At 39.5% G+C, this 16587-nt stretch overlaps 1 protein-coding gene and 1 pseudogene across 3 annotated transcripts in view; both read right to left on the bottom strand.

Annotated features, from left to right (window-relative positions):
• Positions 1 to 709: 709 nt before the first annotated feature.
• Positions 710 to 16587, bottom strand: part of LIN52 (lin-52 DREAM MuvB core complex component) — a 119418-nt gene continuing 103540 nt past the window's right edge. Inside the window, exons 6-7 of one of the 3 annotated variants that reach the window (XR_005018875.1) lie at positions 3208 to 3466; positions 733 to 2751 (exon numbers count right to left, since the gene is read on the bottom strand). Coding sequence is in view for 2 of the 3 variants with exons in the window: in XM_036844516.1 (XP_036700411.1) it covers positions 2696 to 2751 (56 nt within the window). In the remaining variant the exon portion in view is untranslated. Of the gene's footprint in view, positions 2752 to 3207; positions 3467 to 14912; positions 15011 to 16587 lie in introns of those variants that run through there. The other 2 variants (XM_036844516.1, XM_036844520.1) reach the window with 2 other exon arrangements.
• On the bottom strand, positions 7337 to 8850 carry LOC118891162 (annotated as a pseudogene).

Below are 16587 nucleotides of genomic sequence, written 5' to 3'. Positions count from 1 at the left end.
TAACTGGAAGCATGCAAACAGGTAGGTCATGAACCCCCAGTTCAAAGAAGACACTGACAAAGAACTAGATGTGTGGGAGACAGCCACAATCTCAGAGAGCAGATAATTTAGCGGGGCAATTAAGACATGTACTCAGATGACTTAAATATAAGGTGGATTGTAGTAGTAAGAGTCGTAAGGAGGTATACATAAATGCTGTAGGAATGGAGGGGGAAGGATTATGTCCAGCTGGATCATGCGGGGTTTACAGGAAGGATAGGTTGATGTGTAGGAAAAAGATGCAAGACTTTCTAGGAACTCAATAGCAAGAACAAAAGCATGTAAGTGAGGAATTGGGAACAGTTCGGATTAACTGGAACAGAGACTTCATATACTGGAGAGAAAGGAAACCAAACTGGAGGGTTGATTAGGACTAGATGTAGAGAGTTTTAAATGCCAGGATGATGGATCTAGACTTTATTAGTACAGGAGGCGAGGTATTATAAAGATTTTTAAACACTGTTTAGGGAGTTGAGCAGTAATGAGCTGGGTGGCTGGCAGCACAGAGTGGCAGCTAGAGACCACGCAGTAGATGACCATAAAGCCCCACACCACCCACTGTGATATTAAAGGGAAGATAGTGGGTCATCTGCCATTATAGTTGTGCTTTCTGACGAGGTCTATGCTTTAAATGTGCAAGTTGGCCTTTTGAGGAAAAACTCACTCTCCTATAAAAGGGACACATTTATTATGATGACATAGAAACCACCATATACAAAGTACAGTCCTCTAACACCCTGAAATACATACATGCACACATTGTACATAAATTTATATTATCAATATAAAAATACATCATTAACATCTCTAAGGACGGCAAATACAAAACCAATAAATATCACAATTCTAAAACATCTACTTACATTAAGTGCTGGTGAATAAGATGACAGTAAAAGGAAGAGGCCAAAGCAGACCAAAAAACCAACTACATAGCTTCAGTTTACAGACTGGAGTTGGTTTGGGGGAGGTATCCCAATGTTCGCCATATGTTTCTCAATTTCCCCAAGCACTTAGAAGTGCCTGACGTCATCAACTCTCAAAAACAGAGCAAAGTTAGAATTTGACATTATGGCACTAGTTTTTGCACACCCCCCTTTCTCTCTCTCTCCCCATCTTTCACACTCTTTAACCGCATTTAAGATAAAGGAATGTCAATAATAAGCTTTACTTAAAATCAAAGCCTCTATAGCCTAACCTTCTATATAGCACCCAAGCAGAATGTTTTCCTTCTCATACTCTCCTGTATGTCTTGTGTTAAATTCCACCCCACTTATCAATAGGTAAAATTGCATGGATGGTCAAATGGTGCAAATGAGAGAAAAATCCAACATTAACTCTAGCATGGGAAACAAGGCAGAAGTGTCAGAAAATGGTTAATGAACCAGCTATTAAACTGAATAGTTTTGTGCCCTAGCAGACACTCAGGATCAAAACCTTGACCACAACATTCCTTGTGTCCAAACACCAACACACTACTGCCACATGGATGTTCTTTTCATAAAGTTTAGGAAACCCCATGTACTTCTACAAACAACAGAAGCCGGGGGCTGGCTTATAAGACAAAATAAGGAGAACATGTATAATCAATTTTACCCACGGGCTAGATTTTCAGGTTTTAACATAGAGACAGATAACTGGCAAAGAGCTCCATAAGAGTTGTAAAGTCAGGAAATTCTCTTTTTCTTGTGTGTGTGTGTTTCTGTCACATGGATGGAATATCTAATCTGTGCTGTGAGTGGGACAAGGGGGGCAAAACATTGCCACCATTCCACAGCACATTCCTTTAAGGTCAAATAGAGTTTCTAGTTTTTAATCAAATGGGAACTCCTGCAAGCAGTCCCCTTCTCCTATCTTTCAGGCCATACTGACTTTCTCGCTTGAATCTGTAACAGATTAACTAGAACTCAAAAGTCCTTTCTGTCACCTTTAAGTTGGTCTGGAGGTCTAGAACCCAATGCAACCCTACATATGCCTTTCACCGTACAAGCTAATCTCAGGAGGGACCTGATTCACAAGGATCCCCTTCCCTGGAGTCAGACTGATGGTGGGGGCTGGGAGGTGGGGAATGGAAGGCATTGGGGGATGGGACTCTCTTGAGAGATGTAGAATTTTAAAAGCATTTCTCCAGCTGGGGATTCCTGGAACCTAGTATACAGTGGTGAGCTTGCAGGTCAAGCTGCATGGTCTGGTCCAGAATCTAATTGGTCTCTGGTCTCCTTGCATCATAAACACCTCGTAAGAGATCAAGTACAATTCAAAAGAACTCGTCCCATCAACACGTCTCAACTGACTTTGCTATCACTGAATCAAATCAACTGTAAGATCCTGGAGCTCCAGAATCATTTCCGGAAACGAAAGCAGGACTTTGACCTTTAAGAATGATATACCTTCTGGTGTTACCAACATCCGAGGCTGAGACGGTCACAGTCTAGAAGCTGAATGAATAACTGCACCACTGATCCTTGGGTAGAGCAGATTCTTCTCTTGCCGCCGAATGTCCTCAGAAGCGCAGAGTGCCAGGAGCAGGGGAGAGGGTCAGTCCTGGAGGTGCACCCTCCGGCCTCTGGTCAGGAAGCAGTGAGGTGCGCGTCATCAGAACTGCACCGGGAGGGAAGCACGGTTCCAGTCCCCAGGGCATCCTGTCCACAAGCAGCTGCTACTTCTTGGGCTTCTCTAGAATGTTGAGGAATTTCCCCCGTGTCATCTCTCTGGCTGGAATCACAAAGCAAATGAAAGATAAATGAAGACCTAAAATCTGAAAAAGGCTTCACAGGAAGACTTAATTTAAGAATGCAGATTGATTTAAATTGTATACAAAGTTGCTACCATAATAGATTCAATCTCTACTAACCTCCAAAATGGGAGGAAAACAAACCACTATTGACAACAAACTGTACTAAACTGTTCTGAAGTTGGTAATTACTATAAGTCACAGGCCAACTGGGGAAATCTTTATCATTTACCCTTAAAAAAAATCACCAGGGAATTCCCCCAAAACCTCTCTCTCTCTCTCTCTCTCTCTCAAGAATGTAACCTGATACTCATGTCCACTATCTCAGGGGGTTTGCTCTTGGAGGCTAAAATCCAACCAAGATTAGATTAGAGTCTCTTCTGGATTGTTGGTCTCTGGACATTTATAATCTCAAATCAAAATTAGAGATCATTTACCCCATCTCTCAGCAGTGGCAGTCCCTGGATACTGTAATGTAACAGGGTATATATTCCCTCAGTGCAGTTCATCTGTGGATGGAGTAATAAAGTAGGGTGTATAGAGCTTTGGTCTTCTCTCTCTTGGCATTGTCAGTCCTTAGATATTTAATATAGCCAGGCAAGGTTTATGTGTCTTTCTCTCACTTTCAGCACCATCAATCTTTGAATGCTGTAGTTACAAGAGGGTTTATACAGCTACTTTCCTACATATGAGGCTCTGAAATGAAAGTAAAACATTTCTCAGTTACGAGACCCACTCCAGAAGCCCCCCATTTTAGCTCTGTCAAGCAAATCCTCAAAAATTGTACGCGGCATAACCCCCTTCATCCTCACCCCCACAAGATCATCTTTTTATGTCTCTTAAATGGATGTAACAATGCTGAAAGTTTCCGATGGCTGGCCTCGGGGCCAGAAGTCTTCTGGAACTATGCAATGGACACACAGCAGGCTATGGTGCCCTGTGGCTTCCAAGGACATGTCTCCATCTTGGCCAAAGGAGTGAGGTGGCTAGGGAGGCACCTGCAGGGGTGAGAAGGACCTTCACCCTAGCCTCCTTGCTTCCTTTCCCTGGTGCAGAGCAGATGGTGCTAGATGAATGGGCTCCCATTCCCACACCCCACCATCTACATTTAATAGTTCTTGGTTTATTTGTACAAGGAAGAAATAAAACAATACCAACTTTGTAACCAGGAAAGCTTTTGGTAACTGCAGACTATACATTCCCCATCTTTCACAAGTTCCAAAGCTCCAACAAAGGGAAAGGAAATCCCATTAACTAGGAATGGAAGCCCCAGCGTTGGGCTTGTCTCATGTGCCCTCAACTGTACCCTGGCCCAAATCAAACTGACCATTCCTTCCTTAGTGGGTTTACGCCAAATCCCATACATACAAAGTTCCTATAAGACTTGCAATTACTTGTTGATATACTTGTCTTCCTCCATGGAAGTTGAAGAACTGAGGGCAGAGATTGTGTTTTATTATTCTTTATATCACCAGCACCTAGCATAGTGCTGGACCCGGTATCTGCTGAATAAATGTTGGCTGGATGAATGATAATATACAAAAGAACTAGAACCAAGTAGGAACACAGTAAAGTTAGTTTCCTTCCATTTCACAGACAAACAATAAGACTTGTTAGTGACCCTCATTGCTCCATTCTCTACATTGTGGGATTCTTTCAAAATTTACCTTGCTTATTTGGCAAGAAAAGTCATTTCCCTTGATGGAAGTAGTGCCAGATTCATGGAGAGATCCAGGGACAAGGACTAACTACTCTAGAAGAAATCCAAAGAAGTATTTTATTGCCCAGGGGAGGGAGCATGGATTTCTTTCAGAGAACACAGGATCTGAATTCAGTTTAAGTTCCAACTCTAATATTTATCAGCTGGGCGAGACCTTGAGCTGGGAAAGATCTCTGCGCCTCAGTTTCTTCATCTGTAAAATGAGTAGCATATTAATGCCACCTGCCCCGCCCTCTTGGGTATTCAGCCATGATCATGCTTGGTATAGTGGTATTATTAACACAGCGCCTTTCAGAGGAGGGTAAGTAGTCTATTGCTTCTCTTGCATGCAGTATTTCCTAAGTGAATAAGTGAATGAACTGTGATAAGGGAGGCTAGCAATCTCGAAAATCCCATTCCCTGGAATCTTTTCCCTCAGCCTGATCTATAGGAATTGACTTATACTTTTGGCCAGAGTGGGTCGCATCATTTATTCCTACTTGGATAGGTTTTCTGCCTACTCTCCAGTGCTTATTAATGAATTTAAACACAGTATCAAATGATCCTGCAAAGTGGCTAGAAGCAGGTGCTCTGGAAATCAGACTTGGGTAATACAATACTCGGCTGGGTAGAACAGAGCCCTGTTCCAAAAATCCTGGGCCAGGAGCACTGTACTGATCTTACTAATTATTTCTGCCTACTGTCCTTCATGTCCCACAATTCTTTGCTCTTTTTTTCCCCAAATGGGAGAATGACCAATATTTTAAGACTTAAAATTTTACAAGACCCAATCTATTCGAGGGATCAAAAGGATTTAAAAGGAAAAAAAATGGATATTCCAAAGTCTCTCAGCGGCAAGCTCTCCTTGAATTTAACCAATCCTTTTTAACAACCCCCCTTCCACTCAGTCATTCCTCCCCCTTCAACCTAATCTAAGTACACAGAGCTGCAGCAAACCACCGTAAAAGTAGAAGGAATACAAAAGACATCATCTTTTACGTGGGAGGGGAGAAAGTTTTCCTACTCGCTGGTCCTATATAGGAGATATACGAATTTGTGACATAGCTAGCTGCTCCCTAAAAGAGGGCTGTGCCCTATAAATCACATCCTAAGCACCAACCCCTTTTTGTGCACAGAGAAATTGCTGTGGGTCAGGGGCTGCTCCAGAGCACATGCCCTCCTGTTCACTTGTCATCAGAGATGTTAACATCTCTGATTAATTCATATACCCCTTATATTATTCCTCATCTCTTTATCCTTGGCTCTCCCGTTCTACTGCAATGTGAAGATTCTTACCGACCTGCTATAGTAATCACCACCCGCTAACTACATCCCCCCCCCAAAACCTAGTGAAATTGTTTAGCGATGCCAACCGCGCTTTTAATTTGCAAGACATCAGACACAGAGGTAATTTATACCAACATCTGTTCGTTTTTGACTTCTGAAACAAACTCGCACATGCTGCTACAAAATCCCATTAGGAGTAGGGAGACAGCCTTCTGCTACTATTCTGTATTCCTCTTCTACACAGACACACACACACACACACACACACACACCCCTTCCAGTAGGGTTTATAATGTAAATGTGTTTTACTAAAAAACTCCCACCAACGATTTCAAATCTCTTCGGGAAAAAACCTTTAGAGAAGTCTATGCTTGCTGACAGAGGATAGTAAGGTATTTCTATGTCCTCCTGCCTAGTTTCATCCCTTCTTCCCAACAGTTACCACTTGGTATAATTCTTGCACTAATGACCAGGGTAAGATTACATACTCTTCAGCTTGGCACTTCCAATTCCTGCCTTCTCTCCTGGTTCTCTTTTCCCACAATGTGTTAGAAGACCATCCTGGGGACCATAAAATTGCTAGAGAAAGTTTTATCTGGAGTCAACACCATTTCTTAACTATTTTCTGGTTCTGGATTGATTCTCTAGGATTACAAGATTCAACGGGAAGGCAACACTGCTACCACAGTCTAATCACTATGCTAAGAGGGATCCATTGGTCATCAGCCACCAGTGTATGCTCTGCAGAAGAGAAGCACGACCTCCACGTCAAGTCATGATTTACAGGCCCTCCTATGCTGGGCACAGACCATAAACTGAGAAAGCCACAGTCAATACTGTCACCAAAGGGTGAACATGTGAACTGCTGCAGAGTGTGGGACAGGGGACACATTTAAAGACAGCAAATGGATAAACTATAATCAAATTCCAGGTTGATGCAGTTTCTATCACCCCTTCATAGTTTACCTAGGGCTGTCAGGTTCACAGCAGCTGTAAATACCTGGGTATACTTTAGAGAGGTCAGGGCTGAAGGGAGGACTCCATCCTGCTTGCTGTGAAGGTGGTGTGTGCTTTAATGTAATCTCTTCTTTAGACTCTCCAATTCCTCCATCCTACATTTAGCCTTGCCTCTGGCTCCCTTTCCACAATGGCTATCCCCAAACTGCCTTCTCTGCAGTAAATCTTCCGGTGGCTGGTTGAAAAAGATTCAGTGGTACAGACTGATTTCTCACCGGTGAGGGCATGAGGGATTACCAGAGGCACCCTGGTTAACGAGATTGGGTGCAGAATCTCTCACGAGACCAGCCCTCTAGGCCAGGGCTTTGCACCTTTCGCCCATGACATATGGGTTTCATTACAGAAAGATTTTCTAGATTATAACTTTGAGGCAATTGCCTGATAAAATTCTGCTTGGCTTTAATATAGAGAACAATGTAAAGATTAAGTAACTTTTAATGAAATGGAAGAAACTCATAGCATGTGGTTTGCAGTTCCAATGCAAACTACTTTAAATATTTATATTGTGCCTCAATATAATTAAATCAATATAATTAAAAACATTAGCGAGGCGGATGGTTCTCTCACATCCTGAAAAGCAACAACAGGCTGTTTAGGAGACTCTGAGTGGCCAGGAAACAAAGGAGACAGCATAACGCTGTGAAAAGAGCAGGGCTTTTATTTATTTATTTATTTATTTATTTTGGCTGCACTGTGCAGCTTGCAGGACCCTAGTTCCCTGACCAGGGATCGAACCCGGGCCCCCAGCAATGGAAGCGTGGAGTCCTAACCACTGGACCACCAAGGAATTCCCAAGAGCAGGGCTTTTAGCATTGGACAGGCTTGGATTCAAACCCCAGCTCCTACACTGAGCCTGAACCACTGTGGGCAAGTCACCCAAGTCATCTCTCTGTGTATCAGTCACCTCATCTGTTCAAGATGGGATTAATACAAGGGTCACACAGGCATTCTGTAAATGCTAGCTACTGTATGACTCTTTCTTTCATGTCAAACAAGAAGTTTATTTAAGCAACAAGATACTTGATGGGAAAATTACCTAGGATTCATTTCGTTTAGAGTAATTTATCCCTGCTTAAAGACAGATTGCCTTACACGTAACAGCTATATACAAAAAAGTTATAAAACTGCCCTGGGTTTTACAGTGATAAAGTGAAAAACATTAAAATTCTCCAATGGAACAAGGTATGCAAGGATTTTTGTTTGTTTGATTTCTGTTAAACAGTGAGAGCAAAATAACTTACTGGAATATGAAAGACAAGGGCTGAATGAGCACGCCACTAATGGAGAGAGGGGGGACTGTTACAGAACCAGAATTCTGCCCCAGTTGTTGTCAAGCAAAACATAACACTGGTCATTTAGCTTAAAAAAAAAAAAAAGCCAATATGCTTGTGTACACTAGTTACTTCAACTACAATAAAGACGTGAGGAAGGGGTATATGAAAGAATAGAGAAATCCATACTGTAGTAGTCAGGATCTGGGAGAACCAAACTGCAGTCTTCTAACTGCGAACGTCTTCTTGGCCTGTGGGAACTGAGATCTGGAGTACAGAGCAAGTTCCCTTCATAGCAGACACCTCCTGTCTGCTGCTGGAACACACTGACGGCATCTTGGCTACTACAGTATGGATTTCTCTGTTCTTCCATGTACCCTTTCCTCACTCCTTTACTGTACTTAAAGTAACTGTTGATGTACACGAGCATATTCCCTTTATTTTTTTTAAGCTAAATCACCAATGCTATGTTTTGATCGACAACAACTGGGGCAGAATGCTGGTTCCGTGACAGCCCCCACCTCCTCCATTAGTGGCATGCTCACTCAGCCCTTGTCTTTCATAATCTAGTAAGTTATTTTGCTCTCACAGTGTGTCTGTTTCATGAATTGGCTGCCCATTAAACTGGAATCTGACCTACCTCATTGACAAACCCTGTCATTCACAGTAAGCCTTCATTAGTTTACTAAGTGGCGTATGCTTAATCTTAATCTGTGCGCCACAGAACTGTCCTGCCCCGCCACCTTCAAATTAATATGATCATTGTTCTTAGCCTTGACTCCTTCCTTGGGCTTTCCGTCGGTCATGGGAAACAACGGAGTCTCTGCAGCTGCCGTTTCACAAAAGAGAAAAGGTACCAGGTCAGTACCGAATGCGCACACAAGCAGCACCAGGAGTGGCAAAAAGAGGATGAACTATTTATTTTTTAAAGGCTCTCAAATGTAAAACAAAGGGAAACATGCCTGACTTGCATCTGTGTAACATGTATACTCTGGAGGTTCAAACCTGGGTACTAGTTAGAGGCAGCGACCTTCCTTAACTACACCAGCAGCTTCTTCTAGCAAAAAGGAGCACATAAAACCCTAGTTAGTTTGGTTTAAATCAATGTGCTAAAAGGTTATCTATTTAACTAGATTTATAGAAGATGTTTTGTAGAAATGATGCCATTTGTTCTGATTATAGTTTCGACTTTTCTTTAACAATTATTTTTTAGTTGAAGGCGTTCTAATTCCGCTGAGGGACCTCCTAGTCATCAGTGTGTGCTATGCAGGAGAGAAGCATGAAGGGGATGGATGAATAGTTAAGTCAGCCACATAGAGGGCCTACCTACTATGTACTAGGTATTAGGGAAAATTCAAATAAATGAGAAGTGGCCTTTGAGATGGAGCTAGCTAGCTGTTCACAGGTACCTTGGTACATCAGAGGAGAACAAAGGAAACCAATGTGATTTACAGTGCTGATTTCTCTCTCACAGGAATGGGGAAGTTTTCCTGTCACTCTGGCATAGAGCCGGCGTACAGCAGAGCAGTTCCAGGCAGGCAGCCAGACTGAGATTCTTCACCACGCTCCAGTTCAGACCTCCGCAAAAACCTATCACTAAGTGATCAATAATTCAAGTCAAGGACTAAGCACTTTATAATGCCTCTGATATGAGAGTGGCTGGGGCCACTGTCAAGAGCAGAAGGTGCTATGAACTGAGCATGGTGTTCCTGGATGAGAAGGAACTCTCTTGGGACCTCATTTGAATATTTGGTGGCCCTCAGAAAATGGTGTAATTGTAATATGGTCTACTGACCATTCTCAGTCAACTCTTGTGGGAGAGTCCACTCAAGTTAAGAGTTTATGGTAGAGGGACTTCCCTGGTGGCGCAGTGGTTAAGAATCCGCCTGCCAATGCAGGGGACACAGGTTCAAGCCCTGGTCCAAGAACATCCCACGTGCCACAGAGCAACTAAGCCCATGCACTACAACTACTGAGCCTGCACTCTAGAGCCCCTGTGCCACAACTACTGAAGCCCAAGCGCCTAGAGCCCGTGCACCGCAATGAAGACCCAACGCAGCCAAAAATAAATAAATTAAAATAAATAAATTTAAAAAAAAAGATTTTATGGTAGAAATCTCACTTTTCTCTAAAATATATAAAAGCAGCATTTGAAGGCAGACAGAACAGCCTTAGGCTTTTGCCCATTCTTTGAGAATGAAAGAATATCTAAGAAAAAAACAGTCTGGATGCTATATCCGTGACAAAACTATCATTGACTATGAAAATCTTCATCCTAAGAATTCTCAGAAAATCCTTTTTGGGGCACACTTCCCAGATTCTCTTTCTATTGAGTGTCTTGTCTCTCTAACATGACTTTTTCTTCCAAAAGAGTGGGGTGGCTAAGGACCGTGTTCTCTCCAGTGAATTCAGGAAAAGATAATTTTATATCAAACATGTTTTTTTCAATTCATAGCAAGGGCCACTTCCAGAGAATGTTTTATCCAAGAAGTAATATAAAAAAGAAAAGCCAGGACTCAATGTACAGGTAAATGCATTTGGACAGTTCCAATATCGAAAATAATTTTAATGGCTTTTCACAACAGGGGGAAAAAAAGGACAGAAACATCCAGCCAACAGATTTATTCTCAGAATATAAAACATCAAGCAGGAACATAAAATACGGGAAGTGTCATCCATGATGCCTGAAGACTGAAAGAAGCAGAAGAATCTTAATTATCAGGTATTTGAAAAATGCTGTATTCAGGTGAAAGCCTATGTTTCTCCATCAACTCTCCTTGCTCTGCCTTCTTTCAAGAGCAAACCAAGACTAGATTTCAAATATTCAATCCTTTTTATCATCCTTCTCCCTACTAAAAAACAAACCAAAACAATAACAACAAATCCCAAAGATCTGTGTTCAAGAAATGAGACCTAAAAACTTCTTATTTGTATTTTGTTTCCTCTTCAGAGGGCCTCACAGGCCTATTTCACTTGGTTCCACTTCCAAGGGTAAACTCAGTTGAATGAAAGGCAATGAGATCAAAGCAATGGATTAATATACTCGGGGCAAACATTTATTAAATACTCATAAATTTTTGCAGAACATTCACACTTCAGGGCCTTTACATAGTAATACATCGTGGTGAAACACTTATTGTGACCAAAGGCTAGTAGCTTCACACAGTCTTAATTTCCTCATTCATAAAGTGAGTACAGCAATAATAATCTATCATGTAAGGTTAAGAAAGAACTAGTCAAAGTGACTTCATCAGGACACAAAATATTTTGCCTCAAGTTAGAGTAATTTATTCACAGGCAATATCCCACTCCCAGGAAAATCAGACCAAGATCACAGTATAGATGAATTTCAAAGGACTTGGATATTAAGAAAATCCTCCTGCTTGGAACACCCCCACCTCAAGGTGCTGGCAGCAGCAAACGTCTACAGAGGATGGAGGCCCCAGTCTTCTTGACCCACAGGGCAGGGAAAGAGTTACATCTTCACACTGTGAAGCCAATAAAAACCTCTCTTGATTATAATTTAGATAAGAACCACTGGATTGAATAATAATGTCTGAAACTCCCCTGGCTGTTTCACCTTGAGACGTCCATCACTGGGTTAAACATGATGCTAATTGCATTTGGATTGATTAATTTCTCTCACTCCTGTCTATTCGAATAACGCTTAACAAAATAATCATAGCACCCAGAGCCAAATCTTTTCCGTCAAAGGAATGAAGCCATCAGAACAGGCAGAGATGAAAGAAATGAAGATGACCCGTAATTACAGCTACGGTGATACCATTACCATATTATACGAAATGAGTGTGGGGGGGAGGGGGAGGAGAGGGAGGAGGGGCTGAGATTATTTATTTTTTTTAATGAAACGCTACGACCTAAGAATACAGATTTGACATCAAGTGGAACACAGAGAAATACAGAACTTTAAAAAAAAATACAAATATTGCTCATGAAATTGCAAAATCCGACAAACACTGAGGCCCAAGATACATCAAATGTCTTGGGCTATGAGCAGGTATTATTCATGCCACTATTTTTTCACCATAATATCACTTTGCATATGACTTACATGGAGATATAAGATGCTGTCTTGATACCACAAGCACTCCTATAGTTACTGGAGAATTTTTCTTTAAGCCAGGGAATAATATCATTTTATTGTAATTTTGTTAGAGGTGGCCTTGTTTGTTAAATTAGAATCTGACTTTTAACTGCAGGTAGTTCCAGTTTAAGACACCAAAGAAAATGTCTATGAATCTTCACGCATGGTTCATCGGACAGTAGTATGGACTTAACTCACCAGAAAGGAAGAATATATTTCCCTACTTTCTTGTTGTTTGATATGACCTTTTAATATATATGATATAGAAAAACCTATGATCACATAGGATTTGAACTTTGGTCTGAATCTATCACTTATTAGATGGTGATCTCCGGTAAATTATGTAGCCTCTTTGTGCCTCAGTTCCTTCATCTGTAAAATGGGGGTTAGTACCTACCTGAGTGGGTTGTATGAGACTTAAGACAATACATTTAAGTGCTCAGTAAGTGCTGGCACAAGAAAAAATTTCCCCCTAAGATTAATTTTATGGCTATTTACAGAACCTTGAACGTGTTTTTGTTTTTGTTTTGGCCAGTCTGCGAGGCATGCAGGATCTTAGTTCCCTGACAAGGGACCTAACCCGCACCCCCTGCAGTGGAAGCATGGCGTCTTAACCACTGGCCCGCCAGGTAAGTCCCTTGAACGTTTTGGTTATTTCATTTAATGAAGTTATTTCAAATAGACACTGTAAAGTATATTGAATATAGATTTTTAAAAATATTTGTGAAATAAATAAATAGGATACTTAGAAGGTGCATTATTTTAATAGGCTAGAAATATCTGGGGGATATTTTTGCTACGGTATTTTATTTTTTTTATTTCATTTTTAAAATTTTAAACATCTTTATTGGAGTATAATTGCTTTACAATGGTGTGTTAGTTTCTGCTTTATAACAAAGTGAATCAGCTATACATATACATATATCCCCATATCTCTTCCCTCTTGCGTCTCCCTCCCTCCCATCCTCCCTATCCCACCCCTCTAGGTGGTCACAAAGCACCGAGCTGATCCCTGTGCTATGCGGCTGCTTCCCACTAGCTATCGGTTTTACATTTGGTAGTGTATATATGTCCATGCCGCTCTCTCACTTTGTCCCAGCTTACCCTTCACCCTACCCGTGTCCTCAAGTCCATTCTCTAGTAGGTCTGCATCTTTATTCCTGTCCTGCCCCTAGGTTCTTGCTACGGTATTTTAAACAGAGAACCATCATTAAGTCGAAAACAATAAAAACAGATATTGAAATTGTTTTACTTAGCTTGGACAAGAAGACATGTTTTTCTATTTTGTTATATAACAAATACTCCCAAAGAAAACAAGCATATGTATTCTGAATTTGTAATCATTCAGTAGTAAATGTGAACAATGCTTTAAAAGAAAAAAAACAAAACACTGTATTTCTGCCAGGTTAAAACAAGAGTCTAAACCATTTACTATGTTAACTAGGTATTCTCTGCTTTCTTTCTGGTTAAGAGAGGCAATGTATACAGTAAAAAGGACTTCTCTTATCTGGCTTTGGAATTAGATGGGTCTAGCCTTGATTCAAATCCCAGCCCCCCCACCCCCCATTTACAGGTTTTAAGACCTTAAGCAAATTATTTTTATGAGCATCAGTTTTCTCATTCATAAAATGTAATTATAAAATAGACTTTGCAGTCTTGTGAGATAAAATGAGGTATGAAAATCCTTTATATTGCCTGGCATATAGTAGGAAAGTCTATAAATGGCGGTGTTAATCATTTTTTTAATCTGTCAAATCTCAGTTCAAACTTCACCTTTTCAAAGAAGCCTTCTGTGGCCACCCTATCCAAAGTGAGTCCTCTTGGTTACTTTCTTTCATATCAACACATTTACTTCCTTCACAGCACTTACCAAAACCTGAAATTAACTTTGCTTATTTCCCTTCCTGCTCCTTGAAGTTCTACAGAGCCTCCTGCTCTATCCCCAGCAACTAGAACAATACCAGGCACATGGGAGGTGGTCACCTATATATCCATTGAAATAATTTATTCATATATGAGGAAAGAGGAAATTGCTTCCTTTTCAATTCTTAATTCAACACTGTGCATAAGAAATTTTTGTCCTAGTAAAATTACCTGTTTTTTACCCTTTGACCCAGCAATTTTACTTCTAGGTAGCTACCCAAAGATACACCAGCAAAAATATTAAATAGGGTATTCATATTCCTATTCATTTCAGCACTATCTGTAATAACTGAAGATTGGAAACAACTTAAATGTCCATTTTTAGGGAAGGGACTCCATATTATAGAGTACTGTGCAACTGTATGAAGGAATGAAGAAGAGACCTATATATTGCTATGGAGCGATCTCCAGAACATACTGCTGAGCGGAAAAAAAGCAAGGTGCAGAACACTATGTATAGAATATTACCTTATGTGGAAAATCAGGACATGGAGAAATACACAGGTATATTTACTTATATTTTCAAAAGAAATAATGGAAGGATAAAGTTTAGTATTTGTTTTTACTAATAAAGATGGTTACCTAGAAGAGGAAAAAGAGAGGGGGATAGGATAGAAGTGGAAGGTAGACACTTTGGATGTACCTTATTTTATACATTTTACTTTGGGACACCATATAAATATTTTATACATTAAAAAATTTATTAAATAGAAAAACGGCAATCTCTAAAAATGGAAATAAACTGAAAATAACTTGAATCTCTAAAATTTGGCAATAACCACACAGTACAAAAGTTTAAATAATTCTAAAAGACATATTCTGACTATATATCCCTACAAGTATATATCCTAAAGATATAAATGAGGCACAGAGAAATCTTAAAATGCATTCAGCAGTCTTGTTGTTATATGTAGTTAGTTCTTTTGATGCTATTCACACTGTGGATTAAAACATAAATAATTATGTTAGTTATTAGAAATCAAGATTTCCAGAGTAAAAGACATACTATTATAAAATCAAATACATTGTATATGAGAAAAGAATCTAAAAAAGAATGAATATATGTATATGTATAACTGAATAACTTTGCCGTGGTCCTGAAACTAACATAACGTTGTAAATCAACTAAACTCCAATAAAATTAAAATTTAAAAAATCGAATACATTAAATTAAAACACTTAAACATCTTTAATTTGAACTGGGCATATTGGTAGGAACACAATTTCTTTTTCTCTTAAAAAACAAAACAACAACAACTCATTTACCAACCCTGTCCATGGAAAAGGCCCAGAAGCAATGACAGTCCAGTACCAATTAATACTCTTAGTACTTAGATTTCTACTAAAATGAAGATTTCTACTCCCAGGGTTCCTTGGAGAAATGGATGAGATTCTAAGTCTGAAGTAAATGAACAAGGAATATCTTGACACGCTGAAAGGAAGGAAGAAGTTACCAAAGATTACTAGGGTCATGTCAAATGACACAGAAGTCAGCATAAAGGGGTGTCCACTAACTAAAGATGGGATAGTTTTGAGTGTCAGAAAGAATAATGATTATAGTACTTAGAAATACATTAAATAGTATTTTAATGTATTATATTTAATATAATATTAATATAATGTATTATATTAATATAATGTATATTATATCAAATTAATATTATATTAATATATTATATTAAATCATAATACATTATATTATATATATTGTATTATATTAAATTATAATACACTAGTATACTGTATTATATTTAATATATTTAATATTTAATATATTATATTTTACTATAATATTTCTTAAAAGCCCTCAGTCACTTCAACTCATTTCGTGTTCTGAAAATTGGTAAGTAAAAGGGGGGAAAAATCAAGCATTTTTTCTGCCTTTCCTCTTTGGACTACATTTCAGGGAAACCAAATAGTTGCTGATTTATTAGAATAGTAATCATCATTGTTATTATTATTATGGAAAGGATGAGACTGATACCACCTAAACCCACTGATCTTCACTGAAACTGGAACAAATGAAGGTCCTGTGTTTCATACACAGCAATACCAAGTACACTTATGAAGCATTCTTGCCAAAAAGACTGACTCTGAACCCACTTTATTCTCTAACTCTACTAGATTACAGGAAATTTGGAGGAAAAGAGGACCATGTGGAATGCTACCACCATGATAAAAATCATCCAAATTTAAAATGTGGGAGATCCTCCTGGACAAACAACCCAGTTTCTTCAGCAATTAAATAGCATGGGGCGGGGGGGATAACCTAGAAGAAGAGTGTGCTTATAGAGAAGATTAAGTGACTGAAGACTGATGTCAATCAAATGCAATGTGCAGACCTTGTCCAGATGTTGACTCATACAAACCAACTGTGAAAAACACAATTTTTAACCAAACTGGACATGGACTATAAGACGTTACTAAGGAATTATTATTTTATTTTGTTTGGTGTAATAATTGTGTGTGTTTTTTAAAGGCCTTCTTGGTGAGAGATACATACTAAATTATTTAT

Source organism: Balaenoptera musculus, chromosome 2 (assembly GCF_009873245.2).
Source record: "Balaenoptera musculus isolate JJ_BM4_2016_0621 chromosome 2, mBalMus1.pri.v3, whole genome shotgun sequence".
Taxonomy (NCBI): Eukaryota; Metazoa; Chordata; class Mammalia; order Artiodactyla; family Balaenopteridae; genus Balaenoptera; species Balaenoptera musculus.
Note: the sequence above shows the minus strand (reverse complement) of the source record. Positions and strands in the feature narration are given on the sequence as shown.